The sequence below is a fragment of the Epinephelus moara genome, chromosome 4 (genome assembly GCF_006386435.1).
Source record: "Epinephelus moara isolate mb chromosome 4, YSFRI_EMoa_1.0, whole genome shotgun sequence".
Classification (NCBI taxonomy): domain Eukaryota; kingdom Metazoa; phylum Chordata; class Actinopteri; order Perciformes; family Serranidae; genus Epinephelus; species Epinephelus moara.
In genome coordinates this window covers 31828312-31850014 of record NC_065509.1, presented here as the reverse complement: position 1 = coordinate 31850014, position 21703 = coordinate 31828312, and the positions used below count along the sequence as shown (strand labels likewise).

Here is a 21703-nt window from a genome sequence, read left to right as displayed (position 1 = left end):
CCGCCTCTGTCTCCACCCTCACCTTTTCTTTTCTGACTTTTCCTCCTGCCATCACCTCCTATTCTTTCGTTCCTCCCTCCTCTCCCTTCTCTCTCTCCGTCTCTTCTCAGTGCAGCTAGAAAGGAATCCTGCAAGAGGGATTAGCGGTCCGTCAATGAGGAACTACCGGCTCATCTTCTGCCACAACCTGAAGCAGCCATAGATGGTTCGGTGGTTCACTGGCTAGGGGAGGAGAGGATAGGACACACTTTCACTGCTACACGGTGAGTTCACACACACACACACACGTGCAGGCACATCATTGCTGGGGGAAGGAATGGACCCACTTCACTCTGAGACAGGAAATAGATTAGACACACGTGCAAAATGTTTTATATTATAGTAATCACTTTTGTTATGTAGAGCCTGACATTTAAGGTACTTAAGCTAAAGATAACCTCACAGAATGAATCACAGGATCAGTTGTTGGTGATTTACCCTCGATAACCACCTAGCTAGCTGCTCACTACCTGTCTGAAAGTGACAAGATGCAATCGACCCAGTTGTTTTCCTAGAGAGGAATTCACCACTCTGTTGTTGTTTCTCAACAGCAATAAATCACACTCATCCACTCTTGGTATATTTCTTCCTCGAGGAAAGCAACTTGACCAAACCTCAGTAGGACAGACTTGGTGTAGAGGTCTTCATGGGTCCAAAATGACGAAACCGGACACTAAATTTGATCCACGATCTAATTGGACCTGACACCTTATAAAAATATATTTATCTGACCCAGAGCATGTCTGAGAGGAGAGTTATGTGTCTATTTTATGGGCCCAACAATTCCGGCATTAAAGTTATTTATCTATTTCTCTATTATGAATTATTTTGTTGTTGTTGTGATGTGAGCTGCCAGCCGCTTGTTTATAGTTGATCTAAGCCGCTTAGATCACACATACAATTAAGCATGTACGTACTGACTTCTGTCAATATGGACGTGGTACACATGGTTAAATTCTCAACAAATCAATAGTTCACTTCATTCTACAAAAAGATTTACTGGCATGGTGAACAAGAGAGACAAACAAGTCTGTACCCCCCACGTCTGAAGCGGTCATAAAGTCCTTATATATGTTCTTTATTTATATTCCTCTAGTCAGTGAAGGTCCACAAATCAAGTCTTTCTTTACTTTCTCTCTTATAAGCTGATCTGAAGTCAGTGTTATCGTCACGCAAGTTACACACACAGCGCTTTCTCTCGTGATCGGCACTGATCACAGGTCTTCTTGGAAACTGTTGTTGATTACACATAATGACAAAGAGACCTGGGTTCGGTGGTGATAGAATGGGACCTGAATAAAACTTGGACGTGAACCTGTATGGGCCCCAGCTCAGGTCTTAGGTCCTAGGAACTTTGCTAGACCCCAAAAGCCAACTACTCTTACTTACAGAGCGCATATTGACAAAGAAACAGCCAGTAGCTGCAAAAAAAACACCAAATTCAGACTGTACAAATCCCACCATTCAAAACTAAACAGTATCTTGTTGTTATTAATATAAATATAATTGACATTTGCAGTTCAGTTCAGAATTGAACTAATTTAAACTGTGATTTTTATATAAACATGAAAAGTGGTTGAGCTCTACATCACATGTGTCCGAGGCTTGTTAGCTAAACTTGGCCACAAAATACCAACTGATGCAGCTCATTGGTTGTTTTAAGTGAAAATATTACAAAAACACTCAGCTTTCGGATAATGCTGAACATATCTCTACACTGACTGTCATGTAAGAATAAACATGCTGATTTAGGTTGGGTTGCATCAATAAGGATTAGTTCAATCTAAATCTAGTTCTAGCTCTGGCACAGTTTTAATTTTTCCTCCTTTCTCTGCCACGTTTGACAGTTGGTCCAGCCTTTCTGTTTGGCTCTGGAACAATTTCCTTGCTGAACTGGTATCTTGAGAGAAATTCAGCAGCACCATAAAAATCAATTGCGTCGAGTCTTTTCAAGAAACTTTATAATTCTACTCAATCCATCTAATGAAGGCAGCTGTTTTAAAAGTTAAAACTCCTTCAGTTTGTTAAGGTTTTAAGTAAATACTGGATCATGTTTTAAATTGGAGTTAAAATTAGGTACAACAGAGTTAAATTCAGTCTGTACTTTATACTTTATTTCATTTATAAAGACAACACACATTAATCAACTGTCTGTAAATCTGCAAGTGTTAGCGAGCTGGCTGGCTAATTTTTAACTGCAGTCCTTTGGCAAGATGATTTAAAACCAATAAAATGATAACATTTACAGGACAATTCACAGGACAAAGACAGCATAAAGACATAAAGACAGCATTAACTACAGCAATTAGAAATTGAAGCCATGCAGAGCAACAAGCTGCATGTTAGAAACACGAAACTCAACACACAGCTTAGCATTACATGCAGACATGCAGAGCAGCAATAGAAAGTAAACACAGATAAAATACAACAGTGATTATGTTTGGTCGCATGCACTAACACAAGCCATGAGACAGAAAGTTAGCGTTGCTGTTAATCTAGGTTTAGAGGGAAAACTAAACTGATGTTTAAAGAGAGGTTTAAATTCAGTCTTTCTTAATTGTACATTTGAAAGTTAAGTTCAACATGATTTAAAGAGGCAACAGATAGGATTCAGGTTTTTTTTAGCTTGGCGCCACCTAGCGTCAGCGGTGTTGCTCGCACTGTCGCAAAGACCAAATTGACCGTGGGGATCAGAGATAATCAATAAAATGTAGGCTGTAAAGCCACCAGTATACCTCTATGTATATGTAGATATATGTGGGGGGTAATCACTGTCCGAGGGCTGCCGTAGAATGGCAACGAGGATGTCAGCCGACCAACACTTGCTACCCGGTCCCTGGTTGCGGCGATTTGCGATGCTGGCCAGCTAGGAATTAACTAGCAGCCAGTACAGTACAGTCCTCTCTCGGCTAGCTAACATTTAGCCGTGTTACTTACTGATCTATTAGAAAGAAAGCTAGCTGGACATCGGTTCTGTAGCCTCTTTGGTCACGGAGCTCCCTCCATCTCTTGAACGCCTGACTGAGGTTTACTCTTGTTTTTCCTCTTCTTTTATCACTCTCCTTTTTGTGCATCCTCGCCTCCTCAGACAGATTAGCTCGTTTTCTTTTGGGAGGCCGTTTTTCACTTATCTCCAAACTTTGTCCGTCTGCCATTGTGCTCCTGACTCAACTATCTCATGCCCCGGCCAGTTCCTCATAAGGACCAGCTCCAGTCCCTGATTGGCTGACCGACCAGTTTGGCAATACATGACACATTTCCTGCTGTAAAGCAGATTTTTTCCGCGAAAATTCCTCCCTGGTGGCAGAAGCTTATTGCAAAGTCACTAAGTAACCTATGTAAAAGCTGATAGTCTGATTTTACTGTGTATACTACCCTGTGCAACCCACAGTATTTTCATAATGATATATAGGCAAAAATCCTGTCTGTTGCTTCTTTAAAGTTTAACGATGATTCAGTCAGGGTTTAAAATGAATCCTTGTTGGTGCAGTTCAGCCTTAGACAACTTACACCCTTAAAATACAACATGAAAATAAAATAAAAATAAAAACAAAACGTCCTCTGATTCCTCTCTAGGTGTTCAGTCATGCCATCTTATATAACAAGCTGACCTCAAATGCAACAACAAACTGGTTTTCAAACTGGTTATGAGAGGAGTGAGAGGAGGAACAAACAGCTGACCACTTCACAAGTAAAACCTTGTTTTTGGTAGAAAAACCCTGTCTGACTGCCCCATTATACTCTGTGTGTGTTTATTTATGAGCAGTAACCACATGTAGTCAATGTATTCTTTGTAACTGTCAGCGCTGCTGTAAAATTCATGAATCCAGGGATTCTGATATACTGTAGTTTTATGTTTTAAATCTGATTGTTTAGACAGCAAAAAGAAGGAATGTTTCAAATATCTACAGGTCAGTGTGCTTATAGGGTGTATATGTTGTTATTGCAATTAATAGCAGTGCTCTTTTATCTTTAAAATGCCACTGATAATGTAAGCTTAATTTAATTGAAGGAAAACCAGCGCACATTCTCTTATAAACATTTGGTGATGTTCCTCCTCCCCCGATGAGTAGACTGGACACCATCTGCCACTGTTTGCATTCAGATTACTCACCAACCGACCATCATCAAAGTCAAACTTTGAACAGAAATCATTGTCTTTGCATTGGTTTCCATCCCATTATCTGACTCAGGCGTTCACAGCATCGCCTTTGCCTGGGAACTAAAGGAGTGATGGTGGCAGAGGACATGACAAATACTGTAGGGAAGGAGAACTTAATTTAAGTAATGGCCTTAAAGTGATGATTACGTAACAAACAAAGTGTAAAAACAACTGACTTTCACCCACGCTGAATCGTGTTTGTGTAATTTAAAACACAGTTGTAAGAAGTTGATACAGTCGCACTTTATACAGGTGGAAGTCCTGGTGTGCTACTTAAGTAACCCTTTCATTTAGCAAAGACAGAACACCTGCTTCATAATCCCCGTCTGTAAGCAGCACCACTCTGTTACTTTACCTAAATCTGTCTCCTTCTCTTCCTGCTCCCCAAATACTGAGATACATGGAACCTAAATTTGGTCAAATAAATCTTGTCCACCCTCACACTGGTCCTTTGAATACAAGCATGTCATTAGGGCTTGATATAAGTAGTGTTAATATTATCTGCTACCAAGACCTTCTTGAAGAGGTGGTCTCAGTCCGGTTACAAACTAACTCTGGTGCGGTTCATTTGTGGTGAGAACGTGTTCCGACCTGGATCTGAACCAACTGCAGTCACATGACACATTGTTTGGGTTAAACATGAGCATGTTACAGTCCTGGAGGATTATTAATGTGCACCTCCTCCTGTACTGCCTTAATATGCACATTCAGCACATCCAATGCATCAAAACATTGTTTTCTAGTTGGAGCCGCGCCTCGTTTTCAAACTGTATGGTTTGACTAAAATGAACAATGACAGCAATATAGTCCACGATGAGCAGCGCTAAAATCAACCTGCGTAGTTGTCCCTCCATTGTGACATTAGAAAGTGTCACATTTATCTTGCAAGTGTACTCTTCTTCAACGTTTGGTTTACTTCCTGGATTTATCCCACATGGAAATTCTGACCAGTCAAGAGCAGCTTTCTCACACAAGGCATTTGATCTGGTCCGCTTGTAAATGCTGCCGTGAGAACACGAACCAACTCTAGACAATTATACAACTTTGTAATAAAATTGGTCCCTGATTCAGACCAAAGCAAGACAACTCAAGGTCTGAAAGCACCCTTAGTCTCTCTGAAAAATGAAGCTAAAGCAGGAGTGCATTTCTGGGGCAGAGCTTTTATTTTGAAGTGCCATTTCCCACTGTAGAATGAGTGACTAATGGACAGCTACTTAACAGAGACAGCAAACTAGCTCGACGACATGGCCAAGTGCAAGTATGAAGCTGAATGTATTAAAATGTGTGGACCTTGAGCTAACGACTAAGGAGCAATCTGGACCCTGTGGCTGGACCAGTTGGGAACCACTGGTCTAAGTCGTGGAAACAAAGGTTGTTGCCGAACATGTGTTTGTTAACAAAGGTGACACTAGTTATAAAATAAGTTTAAATGCCTTTGCTGGCCAGAGGCCTATTGTTGCTGTCCATCCTTCCCTTCCTCCTCCTCCTCCTCCTCTGCTTTGGTTCACTGTCAGGAGGGGAGGCTCACAAACTTGTTACAATGTGAGAACCAGCCACTCCCTCCTGTTTGAGAGTGTTGGGCTCATTTTGTTTGTTTGTGAACAACAAAGCAACTCTTCTTGTCATCTCCTTGCATCTCTATCAGCCCTCTGAAGTGATTTCTCTCTGCTCTTTGGCAGCGTTCAGACCACTGTAGATAAAAAGTGATGTTTCATGTCGTGCTGCATCTTTTACCAAAGCTCTTATTTTGTGAAATATTTCATCTTGCTTTTTTGGTCTAATCTCACTCCTTCTGCCTTTCTGTTCTTTTTGGTAAAGACGTTAGGTCTTGGCGGGGCTGTGGTGAGGAGGAGGAGGAGGCCATGAGGAAGAGCGTGTCTCCGTTGCCAGGCAACGAGGGCGGGAGCTCAGCCAGCACCACGCGGGTCTTTGGCGTTCCTTTGGAGGAGGTGACGCGCACTCACACAATCAGTGGCCATGAGGTTCCTGCACTGGTGAAACACATCGTCGACTACATCGAGGAGCATGGTGAGTGACAGACACACACACACATGCAAACCCAAAAATTTTTATGCTGCCAAAAGTTGTTTTTTTTTTCTTTAAGCTTTTGGGCTGCAGATCTTTGTTTCACACCATTTCACATCCAATATATGATTCATATGAGAACAGCTAAAATCAAATCAGTGTTCAGAAACCTAAAATATCAACTAAGGCTGATGACGCCAGTGCAACAGTTTCAGTGAATTTAAGAGATTGATAAACAAAAAAATCAGTGATACAATAGATTCACTTGACTCATCCACACCCACACTTGTTGTGATGCTTTTTTAAAAGAAAAAATTTACTTTTTATTGAGTGTTATGATCTTCTTCTTCATTACTTCTTAATTATAACCAAACAATCAACAGTAAAGGAACTGTAAACTCTACAGTTCTCAAACTCAAACTGAAAGCAAAAACCATCAAACATATGCTCAGTAATTTAATAAAAACTGAATGAAGAATCATTTTCATTTGACTGATATTCATATTTACGCTTTGAAGAGGCATGTTTTTTTAAAAATCCTTCTCCCCGATTAAAAACAATCACAGTGGCTACACTCAGAACTTTCGTTTTAAAAGTACAAAACAGAAGCAGAATGGTTTGACACAAATCCACGTCCAAAAAGTCTAAATCTGCTCTTAAAATCTGTTGTTGCCTGTAGCCAGCACTCTTCTCTCTCTGTATGTGACTGAAGCAGATTGTCAACATTTTTCTTGTATTGCACTGTGTTAATGTGCCGCTACGTCTCCTCCAGGTGATAAGTGCTTACTTTGTCTTGTATGTTCCTGTAGTTTAACTGTTAAGTGTTATCGTTACACTGGATTATGTTTCATTCATCTCAGCTGCTGCCTTATACGCCTGTGGCCTGCGTAGACGCAGACACAGATGTGTGTACAGCTCTGAGAGCACACAAGTATGTTGGTCCGTGTGTTTGAAGAAAACAGGGCAAGGGAGAGCCATTAATGGTCAGAGCCACTTTTTAGTCTCATGTGCTGATCCAAACTCCATCTGTTTTCCTCTGGGTGTCTTTATAATAAGTTTAACTGACTAACATTTCTGCTGCTGACTAGTGTCTTTTGGATCCAAGTCCAAAATTTAAAAAATAAATAAATAAATAAATAAATAAATCCGCCCTCAAAATCTGTTGTTGCCTAAGGCCCTGGTCACACACAGGGTGTATTGCAACCTGCAAGACAAGAGTCACACCTCACTGCCTTTTTTTTTAAATTGAATGCCACTAGTTAAAAGAAAATTCTTGCTGCACCATTTTATTGTTGCCAGGCAACCATGGACTCACCTCCTTATTCTAACCTTCCTGTGTAAGTGATCTACTGTTTATTTATTTATTTAATTTAGTTCACAGAAATTAGTAGCTACTAAAATGCTGAGGCAGAGGGTACTTGCTGTAGCTCTGGTTGAGAGGCTGTCAGCAGATAAACGTAGATCTGTGTGGGTACATGAGACCCTAAAAAAGAGGGTGGATCATGGGGAGTATCACCAGTTGGTCCTGGAGCTTCGCCTCCATGATGGCTGCTTCAAGTACTGCACTTATATGCTTCCACACCTGTGGTTTTCTATTGAGATAGTAGTTACTGGGGTTTATAAAGTTGTACAGCTTTGGGTATCCAGCAACTGTTACCTCCGGTTTCTCCTCCATTGTTTACCAACTGTAAAGTTGTTGGCGTGACCACCACAGAAGGCCCGCCTCTCAACTCATTGGACAATGGGGAAAAAAGTGGAGATGATGTCAGATGCTTTTCCGCTCTGAGTTGAAGTTTTTTCAGCTCAAGGAGTTCAGAGCACTCTGGCAAAAACACCAGGTGCCTAGAGTGAAGAAGCGTGAGGCACGTAGCGATGCAATAACAGCGAGCAAAAAGCTTCATTCTCGTTAAAAACAATTACAAATATTCGCCTCCAGCTGCTAAAACACTTTCTGTGTGATCGGGGCCTTAGGCCAGCAGAATTCTCTCCTTGTATGTGCCTAAAGCAGATTGTCAACATTTTTCTTGTGTTGCGCTATGTTAATGTGCACCTACATCTCCTGCAGGTGGGAAGAGCTTACTTTGTCTCATATTTTCACTCAGTTTAACTAAGTGTATTACAGTAACACTCGATTATGTTTCATTCATCTCAGCTGCAGACTTGTACCAGATGCCCATGCGACTCTGAGAGCACACATATGTGGTTTTTCATGTGTGTGTGAGTGCAAGAGAGAGCAATGGAGAGCTGTTGATAATCAGAGCTGCTGTTTCGTCTTACATGCTGATCCAAACGTCTGTTCTTCTCTGATTATCTTTATGAATTTAACCAACTAGTATTTCTTTGGTGCCAGCCATGTCAGCTAGTGAGGGTAGCCACGTAGTTTAATGGACTAGTCGACTAATTGTACACATCCCGACTATGAACTCTGAAGAAATGGAGAAATTTACAAGTATAAAACAGAAGCAGAATGTGACACAAATCTAAGTCCAAAAACTTTAAATCTGCTCTCAAATCTGTCGTTGCCTTAGGCCAGCAGAATTTTCTCTCTGTAAGTGACTAAAGCAGATCATCAACATTTTTCTCGTATTGCAAAGTGTTGACGTGCACCTGTGTCTCCTCCAGGTATTAAGCGCTTACACTGTCTAACTATTTGTATTATACTAACACTGGATTATGTTTCATTCATCTCAGCTGTTGTTCAGACAAAACATGACATTTATTCTTGAGTGCCATATATTCGTCAATTAGATGCTTAATCACACCTGCCATCAAAGAGCTTGTCAGCTTATTGGTGTTCATTGTGTATAAATATAGGTGTTGTTTCAACTTTTTAAACATTTTGACCTGACAGAGATCCAAATAGGATCAGAACGTTGTCTTAATTCAACATTTGTGGCATAGAGTAAGTGTTCACGTGTTACTTCTTTACTTCACGACCACTAAAATGATAAAATCAGTGACTTTTTCAGTCCACCAGATACAAAAATGATTGATGTGAGATGGAACAGACTGAAAAGCTATTAGATGAAACAGATGTTGACAAAGTTTTCCTGTGGGGACATAATTTGCAGTTGGAAAAAGGAAAAACAAAATCGCAATTTTATGTTAGAAGAATACTCAGCATGTCTCAAAACCTTTGAAATCACATTCATATTGTATTGTGACTTAAGTATCGTAATTATGCCATATTGTGGGACCTCTAGTGATTCCCAGTAGCTCAGTCTGTAGGGACTTGGGTTGGGAACTGGAGGGTCGCCGGCTCAAGTCCCTGTCCTGACCAAATATGGAGAGGTGCCAGTTCGCCTTCTGGGCACTGCTGAGGTGCCCTTGAGCAAGGCACCCAACCTCCGACTGCTTAGGGCGCCTGTCCATGGGCCTGTTGGTCTGACATCTCTCCATTTAATGCATGTATAGGTCCTGTTTGTGCATGTGTGTGTATTACGGGCCTGTGTGTATATGACAACAGAGTGAAAACATTGAATTTCCCTTGGGGACTAATAAAGTATAAGAAAAAAATATATGTGATTTAAGGTTAAATATTGGAATTCAGCCCACTTGAATTCCAGTATTTGTGTCCTTCTTATCAGCTCTAAGTACATACCTCTGAGCTCTCAGTTACATCTGATTGTCCTCAGTAATGTTTCAGAATCACGAGCACGCCCTGCTGCTGTTGACTGCTCTTGCATCAGATGATGATAAACCAAAATATGTCGTTAGCGCAGCTCCAGTTTATGTGATAAGATGAACTCTGTATGCACCGGCAGACAGATCCGCGGTCCGCTTCCTTCGTCATTATATAACAGTTCTGTCAACTCCAGCTCTGCTTGTGAAAACAGGAGAGCTTAACAGCGATGAGAGGAACCTACCAAAGTTCTGGCCCTGGGCCTTTCCCACATCCCCCCTGGAACATTTCTCTTCAAGCGTGGCAGAGTTGGAACTTCAGTCTTATGTCACTGTCTTTATAAAAGCAGGTTGGCAGTTCAAACGTCTGGCTCGGAACAATGAGAGGAATGACAAATGGTGACTTGTAGAGCCAAATTTAAGTTTTTAAACTAAAGCCACAGAGAGAATTTATCTGCATTTGGTTGGTACTGATACTGGCTACACAACATCATCTGTACCAGTTTGTGTTACATAACCCATGTTGCTCTTAGTCAGACACCTAACCAGTCAGTCCTCTTTGTGCTAAGGATGTTTTGTTGGTGTGAACTCGGGATGTTCCTGATGACTAATGTCCCTGACTGTTTAGACTAGTCGACTACAATAGAAGTACGAAAACACTCAGAAAACAGTCAAAATTTAGAGCAATGAAATCTAAAGGTTCACCATTTTCCGAGAAAATCTTGTGTGTATTATGAGCCATTTGAAATTGTGTATCAAATATTTCAGTAACCAAAGTGTATTTAATATTTAACAGAACTTGCATTATGAGTATTGCACATTATCCTACACCCCATCATGCATGAGTGTGCACACATATTGACTCACAAACATACATCCAGGCTTCTCAGGATCTCATTTGCACCCAGCTAATTAAGCACCTGTCTTGTTCAGCTTAGCGAGAAGAGATCCAGCCATTGCAAGTGTGTGTGAGAGCTCATACATACTTAAGGTGTTCCAGGGCCAGCTGCAGTTCACGTATGTGTTTGTGCATGTGAAAGGAGAGTGAGAGCTGCTGATGTTCAGAGCTGATGTTTTCCTCTGGATATCTTCAGGTGCTTTCACACCTGCCCTGTTGGTTCGGTTCAATCAAACTCAGGTCCGTTTGCCCCTTAAGTGCGGTTCGTTTGGGCAGGTGTGAACACAGCAACCGCACTCGGGTGGGCACCTAAACAACCGGCCCAAATTGATGGCTGTGAAAATGGCCCCCATGAAATGAAGGAAATGCTGAATGCTAAAATTGTGTGCAGTAATAACCAGATAAAGGAAGGTATATTGAAGATGAATATTACGGGACAGATCAGCAGGACCCATAGACTGTAAAAATAATAGACGTAGCTACCGTGACTTTACCTGTTGGTTTGTGGACTCCCGTTTTGGAGCCTTGAGTTCGTCACTTCAGCCGTTGCAGTCTTGGTCTGTCCTTTCTTTTTTTTTTTTTTTGAGTCAGAAGTGACTATATTTGGGTGAGAGGCTGTCACTGTGGAGGAGTGAGGGGTGGATCTGACTGAGAAGCTGAGGACACTATCAGCAGACAGCCTATTAGTCAAAGCACAAAAAAGCTCACTTCATACACAGTTGTCATGACGGGGTTAATTAGCAATAGAGACCAAAATTTTTTGTTGTACAGGCTGTAAACCTTTTTGTTTTTTTTATTGGAGTGAAGCTTCACCTCAATTCCCCCCGAGTGACCAGTGAAGCAGGTTGGTGGTTTGTGTGACCCGGGGGCTGCTCTACCATATGAGGTTATGTAATAAGTCTTTAATCCTCCCAGGCCTCTGCTGGCGCATTAATTAGAGTGGTGCTGCCAGTCCAGAAGTTATTCAGCCAGTGAAAAGGCCTTAATCTGTCTTATTCGATTTGTGTGTGATGTCTGAGGGTTTAGTCGGTTTTAGCAGGGTGTTGAAAATATGAAGTAAAAAGGTAATCTGATGTAACACTGACATTAGAAGTGGAAAACACTTGGAGGTGTGTCGTAGCAAAGCTGTGGCGTTTGTGACAGATTAAACCGCTCGTACAATTTAAACAGGCACAGACTGCTTTGGCGGATATTTACCTGTTACTCAGGGCTGAGTAATGTTTTAATTGAATCATTAATCAGCAAAATGTGAGGACATTAGTGATATGCATGACATCGTGATGTGGAAAGGTATTTGATTTATTTAGCTGCACAGATGTCACTGTCACTTAAGCTGCAGCACGCTCCAAACTAAGTGCTCCTTGGATTGTCGAAAAGCTGTTTGTCTGGCAATTCTTGGAACTTTAACGACGAGCACGTCACCGCTGTGCAGCGATTGGCCAGGTGTTTAGAGGCGAGACAGAATGCAATGAACTTCTCTCTTAAACTGTCTTTTCGTCTTTCTTCATACAGCTACTTCTGTCACTTTTGTTGCGCACCTGTGACAAAACACCATAAATTAATTGGAGGACAGACCGTCTGATATCGTGCTTCGTTATCCCCATTTGTACAATAAACAGCAACAGTCTAAAGTTAATTGGCATGAAGAGAGGCCTGTTTTATCCACCTTGCCCTAAAACACAAACTGCGCAATACGTAGTTGGAGTTTCGCTCATATCGTCTCACATCACCTGACTAAACTGTTTCCAGGGTAATTGATGTGCTTGCTTGTGCTTCTTTACTTGCCGCCATTTTCTGGCAGCACTGCCAGGCTTTTTGCCCAGCTTTGAGTGTGGCTGTCGGAACAGGTGTAGGTTTGACACGTACTTTAGGCTTCACTGGTCCACCATTTTCTTCTGGAACAAACCCCAAAACATTCTCAAACAGGCACATCAGAGATCACCTTTGACAGCCGTTATTATTACTTCACACTCTAGTAGATTTTCTCCATTGTTACATGAAACATTTGCAGAGTATCCAAGTGTTAATGGAACATCAGCTTTATTTTAATTGTGCAAAACTGACCAGTAGTTGTTTTAGTAGCTGCCAGCAGTCATTGTAGCTTCAGTTTACAAAAACATGCATTGTAGGAGATTCACGTGACAACACATTGCTTAATATCACCATTCTGAATGATGGACTGATAGTTTATTACAGAACGGAGGGAAGTTTCAAGTGCAACACTTGAAACTGCGTTTTAACTTTCATTTTCTTTTTTCTGTGTTTTCTATACATGTACAGTATATGCAAATTACTTTATTTGACTTGACTTGACTTGACTTGACTTGACCAAACTAAACTAGACTAAACTAAACTAAACTAAACATTTCATTCATTGCAGCACTTGAAAATGTCACATGACCACACTGGATTTACCAGGTATTTCCATTCAGGTAGTTACTGGTTGGTATTATTACGAGACTTAGATCAATGAAAAAGCCACAGTGAGATGTAAATAATTGTTTATGTTGGCACCTGCATGGACATAATGTTAACCTAATAAACAGAACTTTTAGGGATAGTTACTATTAACCTGTTGAATCGTTTTCTAGCTGTTCATTGTGATTTATAATCACCTGACAAAGCTCACATTGAGCACTGATAAGACATAACTCACCTCAGATCACCGCTGGTATTTATACTTTTATGAGGGCAAATTCCTGCTGATAATCCTTGAAACTTGTGTCTTAACAAGCTGATGAGAAGCAACTCAATGCACTTTTAGTTTTGAAGTGTTGTGAAGCTACACTTTGTCATTTGGAGAGAAAGCTGAGGTTCAATCAGGCTGTCAGGTTCTCTGAAGGACTTGTGTTTGTGGGTACCATCCTTCAGTGGATCTGACTCCTGCACTTGGACACAGCTATTCACTATATTTATATCCACACAGATGCAAGCAGGACAATCGCATAAATATTGCAAAGAACATAGCCTGTATTTTTTTTCTTTTCTCAATGCACTTAATGCAGATATGGAGTTCTTACAGCAGAAGATACCTACATATATAAAATACAGTTAATGAACAAGCTGCCCTGCCTACTCAATAAATCACTTTTACAAGACAGCTGAATTCGACAGACCTTTGGCTGGTATGAACGCCCAGCCTCAGCAACAAGCAGCCCCTCTACTTAGAGATTAAAGTATAAACGTAGGTGGCTTGTTCAAGAAGTAGGCTGTGGTTAAGTTATCTTCCCAGCAATGATGTAAATCTCAAGTCATATTCTGGTTCTGTCTCAAGCATTGGCAAGCTGTGCAGAGAAAGAAAGTAACTTTAAAGAAACAAATTCCATTAGTTTGAATCATTAATGTTTTCCTGGAAGAGAGACTCCAGATGTAATTTAATAAGAGTTCCAAAAATCACACTTGTTCATAGCTTTCTCTGTAATACGTCACCGCCTGTTTGTCCTGGTACTGAGGTTAGGGGGGTTTAAAAACAAGGACGCTGGCTCAAAAACCCAACCAAGCTTGGAAAATATTAAAATATAGATGTGATATTATGAAAAACACTTTGTCTTTAAGGTGAGTAATTATTGCTTCATGTGCCATCAGGTCACCTGGACCTGGAGGGGCTCTTCCTTGTGAATGGCAACGCAGAGCGTGTGGATTGGCTGCGCCAGCGTTACGACAGTGGTGAGGAGGTGGAGCTAGAGAAGGAGGCGGACCTGGCGTCAGCGGTCAGTTTGCTCCGACTCTTCCTGCAGGAGCTTCCTGAGCCGGTTATTCCAACAGCGATACAGGGACACATTCTACAGCTACACCAAGGTGTGTGACACAGACTGCTTTTGTACTTCGCATGACATTTATCCACTTACTCACTTTTGGGTTTTTGCAGACAATGTAGGTTTTTTTGCCACCATTTTGTACTTTTTTCATGTGGACTGTGATGATCCAACTGCTTAGTGCCTAATCTTGCATAATATCAAGGCACAAAAAGAGAGGCAGCCATCATTATGAAACACATGCTGTTGTCTCCAGTGTCTGGCTTTTTATTAATGCTGCCTTTGCCTTAATGTGTTATGACTGTGGCCATGTAGACTTTGGTTATCTGAGCTGCACACAGTGTGATGGTAAGATCACTAAATCGAGCAGAATGAATCCTCATCTCGACATGTTTGTAACGACTTAAGGTTAGGGTCATATTTTTCATTTTTCAACTGATAATGCACAGAATGTTTCTGGTAGCTGGAGTGAATCCTCCTGTCCATGGTAAATTGACTGCATTTATTAAGCACTGTTCTAGTCTTAGTGACCACATAAAGCAGGGGTGTCGAATTCGTTTTAGTTCACGGGCCACATGCAGTCCAATTTGATTGCTGGTGGACCGGACCAGTAAAACCACTGCATAGTGTCCTATAGATAACAAACACCTCCACATTTTTCCCTTTTTTGTTCAAAGAAGTACATTTTAAAAGTACTAATCCATTTACAAAGTAGACAACAAACAGTGTGATGTCTCCAAAAGGTTAAATGCAATTTCAATAATATTTCTCAGTTTTTTCACAGTCTACTACTCACTGTCATTGCATGTGCATTTTCCTATAAATTTCCACTCCTGTGCCGTAATCCTGACATCACCCCGCCAAACTAAAGTGAAAGACAAGAACTGTATTCTGGTCGGGGTAGAAAAGCCTCTGAAGCAGCATTGCTCCTGAAACCTGGCACCTTTTAGCCTTCACAAGTGCGTCACTTTCAGGTGTGTAAGGTCATCCAGTGGGCCGGATTGGACCCTTTGGCGGGTTAGGGTTAGGGCTAACTTAAAGGATTTTCAGGCACCATTCACACACACATTCATCTAGCTCAAGGACACTTCGCAGTCTGCAGGTGCTGGGGATGGAACCACCAACCTTCCCATTAGTAGACGACTGCTCTACTTCCTGAGCCACAGCCTTTAAAAGAACCCTTAAAATCTGAGTTAGACGAATGAATTAGGTATCAGATTTCTTTTCTGTTTTTTTTTGGTCAGAAAATCTCCCATAATGTTTCCACAGACAGTGTTTCTGTGCTTGGTCGCAGCAGAGACACACAAGGCAGGGATGTGATACCAAAAAGACTTAAACTTTAGATGATCCTCAATTGATTGGTCTAATTCAATCTGCTGGATTTTTTTATATTAAACTTCAGTTGAACTTCACAATTGTTTTTTGCACTGAATCAGGAATGTGGATTTTGTCCCACATCACTTAAACTGAATTGTGAACCTACCCTCTCATGGCAAAGGTTGTGCTTGTGTTGCTCCTTGTTTAATAAGAACTGTGTTCTCACTCTATTTAAGTCTTTCTACTGATAGAAAAACAAGAGCATGTGAATTGGAAAAAGTTTTTTAAAGATAAAAACCCAGCTATTCTAATGTGTTGTTCATAAATACATGCACACATGATTGTTGTTTTTAAGAATAATTTTTAAGATGCATGACCTGATAGACAGTTAGGTTTGCTCATATAATACATAATCCATGACTAATCTATTAACCAAAGTCAGACCGACCCAGGAAAAGGATGAAGAGATGTTGTATTACATGTTTAAAGAACAATCTGTTATCACCTCCATAAATCTCCCATGTTCACATTTACCCTGTTTCTGTCCCTCGTCTTCGCCCTGGCCTCTTTTAGCTCTGTTTCTGCTGCAGATAATCTTTTCTAATCTTCTTGTCATGATGGTGGTGGTTGTTCCTGTTGCTGTCATGCAAATTAGAGCAGTGTGGGACATTGCAGTGACTCTCCGTGTCATGTCAGTCATTTCTCATTCTATTATGTTCTATAATGACACAACTGTACCGATGCATTTTCCTCACTAATGCCATCTTCTGTTTCACCTCAGCTCACTGCTCCCCAGAGGATTTAACATTAATCTTATCTGTGTCTGCATATTTTCTTAAGTGAAGAATTTTTGAGGTCAGCTGTGAAGGAACACAACGGACTTGATAACCCATAACTCACTCCACAGTATCTCCAAATACAGTAATGGAAAGGAGCGTTGTAGCAACACTGACTGCAGCATGTATAAAGCGTAAACGGTCTTATGTGGATGATGAACATGAAAAGCCTTTTTTATTAAAAATAATTACAGTGAGTTAGTGATGTTGAGTTCAGTGAAGCTTATAAAAGTGGTGATATTCTCATGTGATCATCAACAGTATCCTACTCTTTAACGTCTCCAGATTACAGCAACGAAGAGGACCTGTGTAGAAACCTGAAGTACCTGCTGCAGCAGCTTCCACAGCTGAACTACGGCCTGCTGCGTTTCCTTTGCCGCTTCCTGGCCAGCGTGGCTTCACTTCAGCAAGAGAGCTGGAACATTGGGACGCTGGCTGCCGTCTTTGGACCAGACATCTTCCAGTAAGATGCCCATACAGGGCTATTTAATCATTGTGGTTAAAGGTTAAGCTTGGCATTTTTCAACCTGGACTTTTTTGTGCCTAGGTGACTACTGGGAACAATTTCATTTTATTATAACTTGGTCCAGCATTGAGCTGGAGAGCTGCAGCCAGCAGCTGTGAAACAAGCTGCATTTTAACTACCATGGGGATGTTTGCACTGTCAGTGTACATCCAGTAAAAGTGTTTGTTTTTCGCTGACAAACTCAGATTATTATTCTAAGTGTCACATATAGATAACATTATGGAAAGCATTCCTACAGAGATAGACGTTTTTGTTAAAGAGTAAGATCCCTTTTATTTAACCAGAATTGCAATGACCAAACCCACCAGACTCCATTTAAATAAATACTAATTTTAGCGTGAACAGAGCCAGCCTGTTGTCACATCTAACTGGTTGATGTAAGGGCAGAATTCAACCAAACCAGACCTGCTGATTGCTGGAACAATGGAAAGACGAACCAAGGTGTTTTTCGTGAATTTAGTGCTGCTGTCGACTTTAATAAAGTGTGTTCTACAATGATAAAATCACAGGTTTTTTTTACATGGAGTCTGATGGGTTGGCGGATACAACCACCAGCTGCAGCCATCTCACTCAGTACTGGACCAGTTTCAAAAAATGTTGTTCCCAGTAGTCACTTAGACACAAAACATCAGAAAATACAGTCCAGGTCAAAAAAATACCAAGCTTACCTTTTAATAAAAATAACTTAGCTGTCAGGCACTAGAGGTTAAGGGCAACCAAAAACACGTTTTCCACCTGACAAATATTTACTTAAAAGATTTATTAAGCTCCAGACAGGTTATACTGTTTATTTAAATAGTTAACATCCTTATTTCTGCACCTAGAGCAGTAGATGATGTTGATCTTCCAGTGTGTGTGTTTAAATGTCTGGTGTGAAAACTGTAAAGTTTAATGGTTAGAAATATTTACTGGGATGTAAATACTGTAGTGCAAATTGGCCCATATCATCAAGTAAGAACAAGAACAGGACTCATTTGATTCTGATAAAAGAGGAGTCCACGTGTGAAAACTAATGCCGTTACAGAAATATTTTGGCATACACATTAATGTAAATAATATCTAAATACACACAGAGGCACTGATGCATGAGTTAATTCAGCTACTGTAATTATTTAACATCCCATTGGAAGCATTGTACAACCAACCCGGCACACTTTTCTCCTGTCTTCTCTTTGCAGTCTGTCAACGGAAGGAGAGGATCTTCGAGACCAAGAGTCTGTCAGCAGAGTCCTGGCAGAGCTGTTGGACAACCAGGAGGGCCTGTTTGACTCGGAGGACGATGACGTCTCTACCACCAACGACTACAGCTCCATCAATGAACAGGTACCCCTCCATCCTTCGCTCTCTTTGTCTTTCATCCTGTGTCAGCATCCGCCTGTGTATCTGGTAATATAAAAAATAGTCAGCATGGCACACATTCACATTTTATGCACATGCTTTCCCTTTTTATTGCAAAGGATTTATTAGTGACCACAAGTGTAAATATGTGAATGATGTAAATAGAGAACCTTTGATCAGAAGTCACAGAGGTCGTCTTTTACTCAGCTTATTCCCTTTTTAGTCTTTGGTCTCAAGCCTACACATCTCCCATTCTGCTGTAATGATTCCTCCTCAGGGATAAATAAAGTATTTTTTATCTATTTTTGCTCACCCCACCATCCACCCAAGTTATAGTCTATCTTATGCCCCTATATAGTCAGTGTATAGATCTGCTGTTTGTGCAATAAATGCCAAGGGCCTGGTGATATATTTTCTTACAGTTTGCAAATAAAAACATAGATGAAACATTACAACAGAGAACAAAGCATAACTACACATTGGTGTGAGGCTCTTTCCATAAAGAATAGTTATGAATCCATGAACTCCAGCTTAACTTCCCTGACAAAATGGCAAAGAAGTCCAATTACAGAACCCGTCAAACTCCTCTTTGTCTTTTCCTCTTGTTCTTATTTCTTCCTCTTTAAAGACACTGAGACAGCAGAGTGTGAGATTTAACTCTGCAGGTCAGGGCTGAAATTCTTTCTGGTTGAAACACAAAGACAAACTGACTAATCCTTGTATGAAGGGTAAAAGATTCAACTCAACAGCAAATTAACAGAAGACAAGGCCATAATAGCAGATTTATCTCCGGCAGATTATCCAAACCTTCATCATAGCGTACTCTGACATTTTGCGCCATTGTGCAGAAATGTTTCTGTCAGTTTCCTACATGACTAGTTGGGAACTTTTAAATTCTTTGCCCGCTAATTTGATAATTGATTAAATGGTTTTAGCAATTTTCAAGTCAAAGATTCCTGATTCCAGCTTCTTAGATGTGAATATGTTCTGGCTTCTTTACTCCCCTGTGACAGTAAATTGAATATCTTTGGGTTGTGGACAGCAGCACGGTGGTGCAGTGGTTAGCACTGTCACCTCACAGCAAGAAAGTTCCTAGTTCGAACTCTACACAGATGGGTGGGGAAGCACTTCTGTGTGGAGTTTGCATCTTCTCTCTGTGTCAGCGTGGGTTTCCCTGGGTACTCCAGCTTCCTCCCACAGTCCAAAGACATGCAGGTTAATTGGTGACTCTAAATTGTCCGTAGGTGTGAATGTGAGTGTGAATGGTTGTCTGTCTCTATGTGTCAGCCCTGTGATAGTCTGGTGACCTGTCCAGGGTGTACCCTGCCTCTTACCCGATGTCAGCTGGGATAGGCTCCAGCCCCTCTGTAACTCTCAAGAGGATAAGCAGTTATGGAAAATGAATGAGTGAATGAATGAATGAATGAATGGGTTGTGGACAAAACAAGACATTTGAGGACGTCATTTTGAGCAGTTGGAAACATTTATTGGCATTTCTTACTATTGTCTGACATTTTACAAACCAAGCAACTTGTTAATTAATCAATAAGAAAACCAACAGGTTACAAGACAATAGAAATAATCCTTAGTTACAGCTTAATTTTTATAGTCCATAATATTAATGAATTAATTGTTTATTTTCGTGTCTGGCCATTTAAACACGTTCCACCCTTTATGGGATTATATAGACACATTTAAAGAAAAACATTATTCTAGTGCCATCATGCTGACTCAAAACAAAAAAGATAACAGATATAAAATTAACAATTCAACATAAAACACCAGCATAACAAAATAAATACCTTATACAAATGGAAAGTCAACAAATTAAACAGATGGGTATTCAGAATAAAGAGTGTAGGAGGACAGACGGGAGAGACAACAAGAGTGAGAAAGAAAGAAATAGGGAATAATAAGTGGACCAATTATAATAGTGTATGAGCATATTTTTTTTAAATACAGTTTTTAGATAGGTATGAATTAAGGGGAAAGTCAAGATTGTGGTAATTATATATGATATGATTTCACCTGTGCTTTTTCACTGAATGACTCATGAATTTTATAGTGATTATGAATAACTTTAGTATTTTATATATTGTATATATTGCCCATACATTGGACAATATATCCATCCATTGTCCATGTTTTAAAGCAAGTTGTGAGTACCAATAAAATAAAATAATTGGCAGTACTGTACCTGATCTGATCTCAAGAATCTTGCTTTGAGGTTTTTAGTTTATGAATCATTAATTGCAATTATTGCCACAACAAGTAAGGAATGCAAGAAACACTCAAAATATTGTAAAGAGATTACAAAAATTATTCAAGGCTGTTCTACGAGTGGCCATTGGGACTCCAAAAATACTCATTTGTAAATCCTTTAAGACCAGGCTACTTTAGAATGAACACTAGAATGAAATGACTATAATTCAATTTAACTTTAACTCAGACACATCTAGGTCACGGCTACATCTTACCTGGAAACAAAAATGTCTTCCAGTAAAACAAACCACAAGAATGAGAGTTATTATTCAGCTGCACGTCATGCAGAACCTGTGTAGGAATGTTAGCATTCACTTCCTCTAGCTGTTGTTGTACAGTTCATAGTATTACTGAACATCAAGTTCTTTTGTCAACAAAATACTTTTCAGAAGAACCTAGAAGAGCCCCACCCAAACACACACCCACACACACACGTTCACACACATACTGTACATAAATAGTCGACAAAACCCTGAGGTGTGTGAGGTGTTGAAATCAGAGTCTGCGCCAGACATTTTTGTCTCAGCTGTTTGACTGTGTTGAACAACACTATAAATACATACCATTTCTTTTTCTTGAGTTAAGCACAAAGAACGTGACTGGCAGACTAAACAAACTCTAAGGTATCTCCCCTGTTGCTGGGCAACACGGCATCACGACTGCGCCAACAGCACAAAGAGTGGTATGGTTAACATTTAACTTTACAGTGGCCTGATTACATTGTGTTATTGTATGATAACATACACATGAACACAGTAATTACCTTTGATCTGATTACCAGTATCTGTTGCCTCTCTGCTCTGATTCTAACACAACAGGGACACTGTGATGATCATGTTTAAATGTTGAAGTTAAAACAAAGAGTCATTGTGATGGTACAACTAGGAAAGAAGCAGCAGCGACAGTTTCGACACCTATTCAACT

General features: G+C 40.4%; 1 protein-coding gene across 4 annotated transcripts in view; it reads left to right on the top strand.

The window, feature by feature from the left end:
* Positions 1-21703, top strand: part of fam13b (family with sequence similarity 13 member B) — a 123561-nt gene that overhangs the window by 32323 nt on the left and 69535 nt on the right. For 3 of the 4 annotated variants that reach the window (XM_050041954.1, XM_050041951.1, XM_050041953.1), the window contains exons 2-6: positions 116-263; positions 6020-6229; positions 14331-14543; positions 16939-17116; positions 18358-18502. In XM_050041954.1, the coding sequence (XP_049897911.1) occupies positions 6064-6229; positions 14331-14543; positions 16939-17116; positions 18358-18502 (702 nt within the window). In that variant the 5' untranslated portion in view covers positions 116-263; positions 6020-6063. Of the gene's footprint in view, positions 1-110; positions 264-6019; positions 6230-14330; positions 14544-16938; positions 17117-18357; positions 18503-21703 lie in introns of all 4 variants that reach the window. The other variant, XM_050041952.1, reaches the window with a different exon arrangement.